We start from the raw sequence: 790 nt of genomic DNA on the forward strand, positions 1-790 counted from the left end.
AAAAACAAAAACAAAAACTCAGAGAAAAGCTCCTACAACATCTTCTCCTCGCGCTCCCACGGGACCGGGTCCTGCTCCTCCTCCACGTGCGTGTTCCTGCGCCCGGTCCAGAAGTGCTCTACATCCGGGAAGGTCTTCTCCGCCTCAGCCTCCGCCTCCGCCTCCGACGACACCTCGTTGGCTACGGCGACGGTCCCGGCTTCGGCCCCGTTGCCCTCCGCCTTGACACACTTGTTGCCGGCCGACGGCGGCCGCTGCCTGGAGCCCCGGCAGGTGGCGACGAACCAGAGGGTGGCCAAGCCCTGGCGCACGTCGTCGTACATGGTCATGAGGATGACCGGCGAGAGAGCGCTGCACGCGTACAGCAGCACCTGCGCGAAGATGACGAGCCCCAGCGGGGGTCTGCTGGAGCCCAGGCGGCTCCAGGTCAAAGTGGCCCATTCCGGCAGCAGCATGAGGCCCAGCGCGCCGCTCAGGCACAGCAGCACCAGGGTCACTTTGCTCTGGCGCTGCGGCTCCAGCTCCGGCGTGTGGTTGACCGCCGCGTGCAGCGCCCTGGTATGGTGGCCGAGCGCGAGGACCACCGGCAGGGCGAAGGCCACGCACGGGTACACCTTGTAGAACAACGCCATGAAGTCGGCGGCGCACGCCGGCACCTGCGAGACGCACACGGCGTCGCCGCCGCCACGCTGCACCACGGAGGCGAAGAGCAGCTGCGGGACGGGCAGCACCATGGAGCCCGTCCAGATGAAGGCCAGGGCGCCGTGGACCCACGTGGGGCCAGCGGAGC

The 790-nt window shown here is 68.1% G+C and overlaps 1 protein-coding gene across 1 annotated transcript in view; it reads right to left on the reverse strand.

Moving 5' to 3' along the window:
* Positions 1 to 790, reverse strand: part of LOC142903728 (G-protein coupled receptor 151) — a 1,691-nt gene continuing 901 nt past the window's right edge. Inside the window, exon 1 of the mRNA XM_076049528.1 lies at positions 1 to 790. This exon is cut by the window's right edge and continues 901 nt beyond it. Within this exon, the coding sequence (XP_075905643.1) occupies positions 33 to 790 (758 nt within the window). The 3' untranslated portion in view covers positions 1 to 32.

Source organism: Nelusetta ayraudi, unplaced genomic scaffold (assembly GCF_046127955.1).
Source record: "Nelusetta ayraudi isolate G7.1 ecotype Tasmania unplaced genomic scaffold, CSIRO-AGI_Nayr_v1 ptg000117l, whole genome shotgun sequence".
Lineage (NCBI taxonomy): Eukaryota > Metazoa > Chordata > Actinopteri > Tetraodontiformes > Monacanthidae > Nelusetta > Nelusetta ayraudi.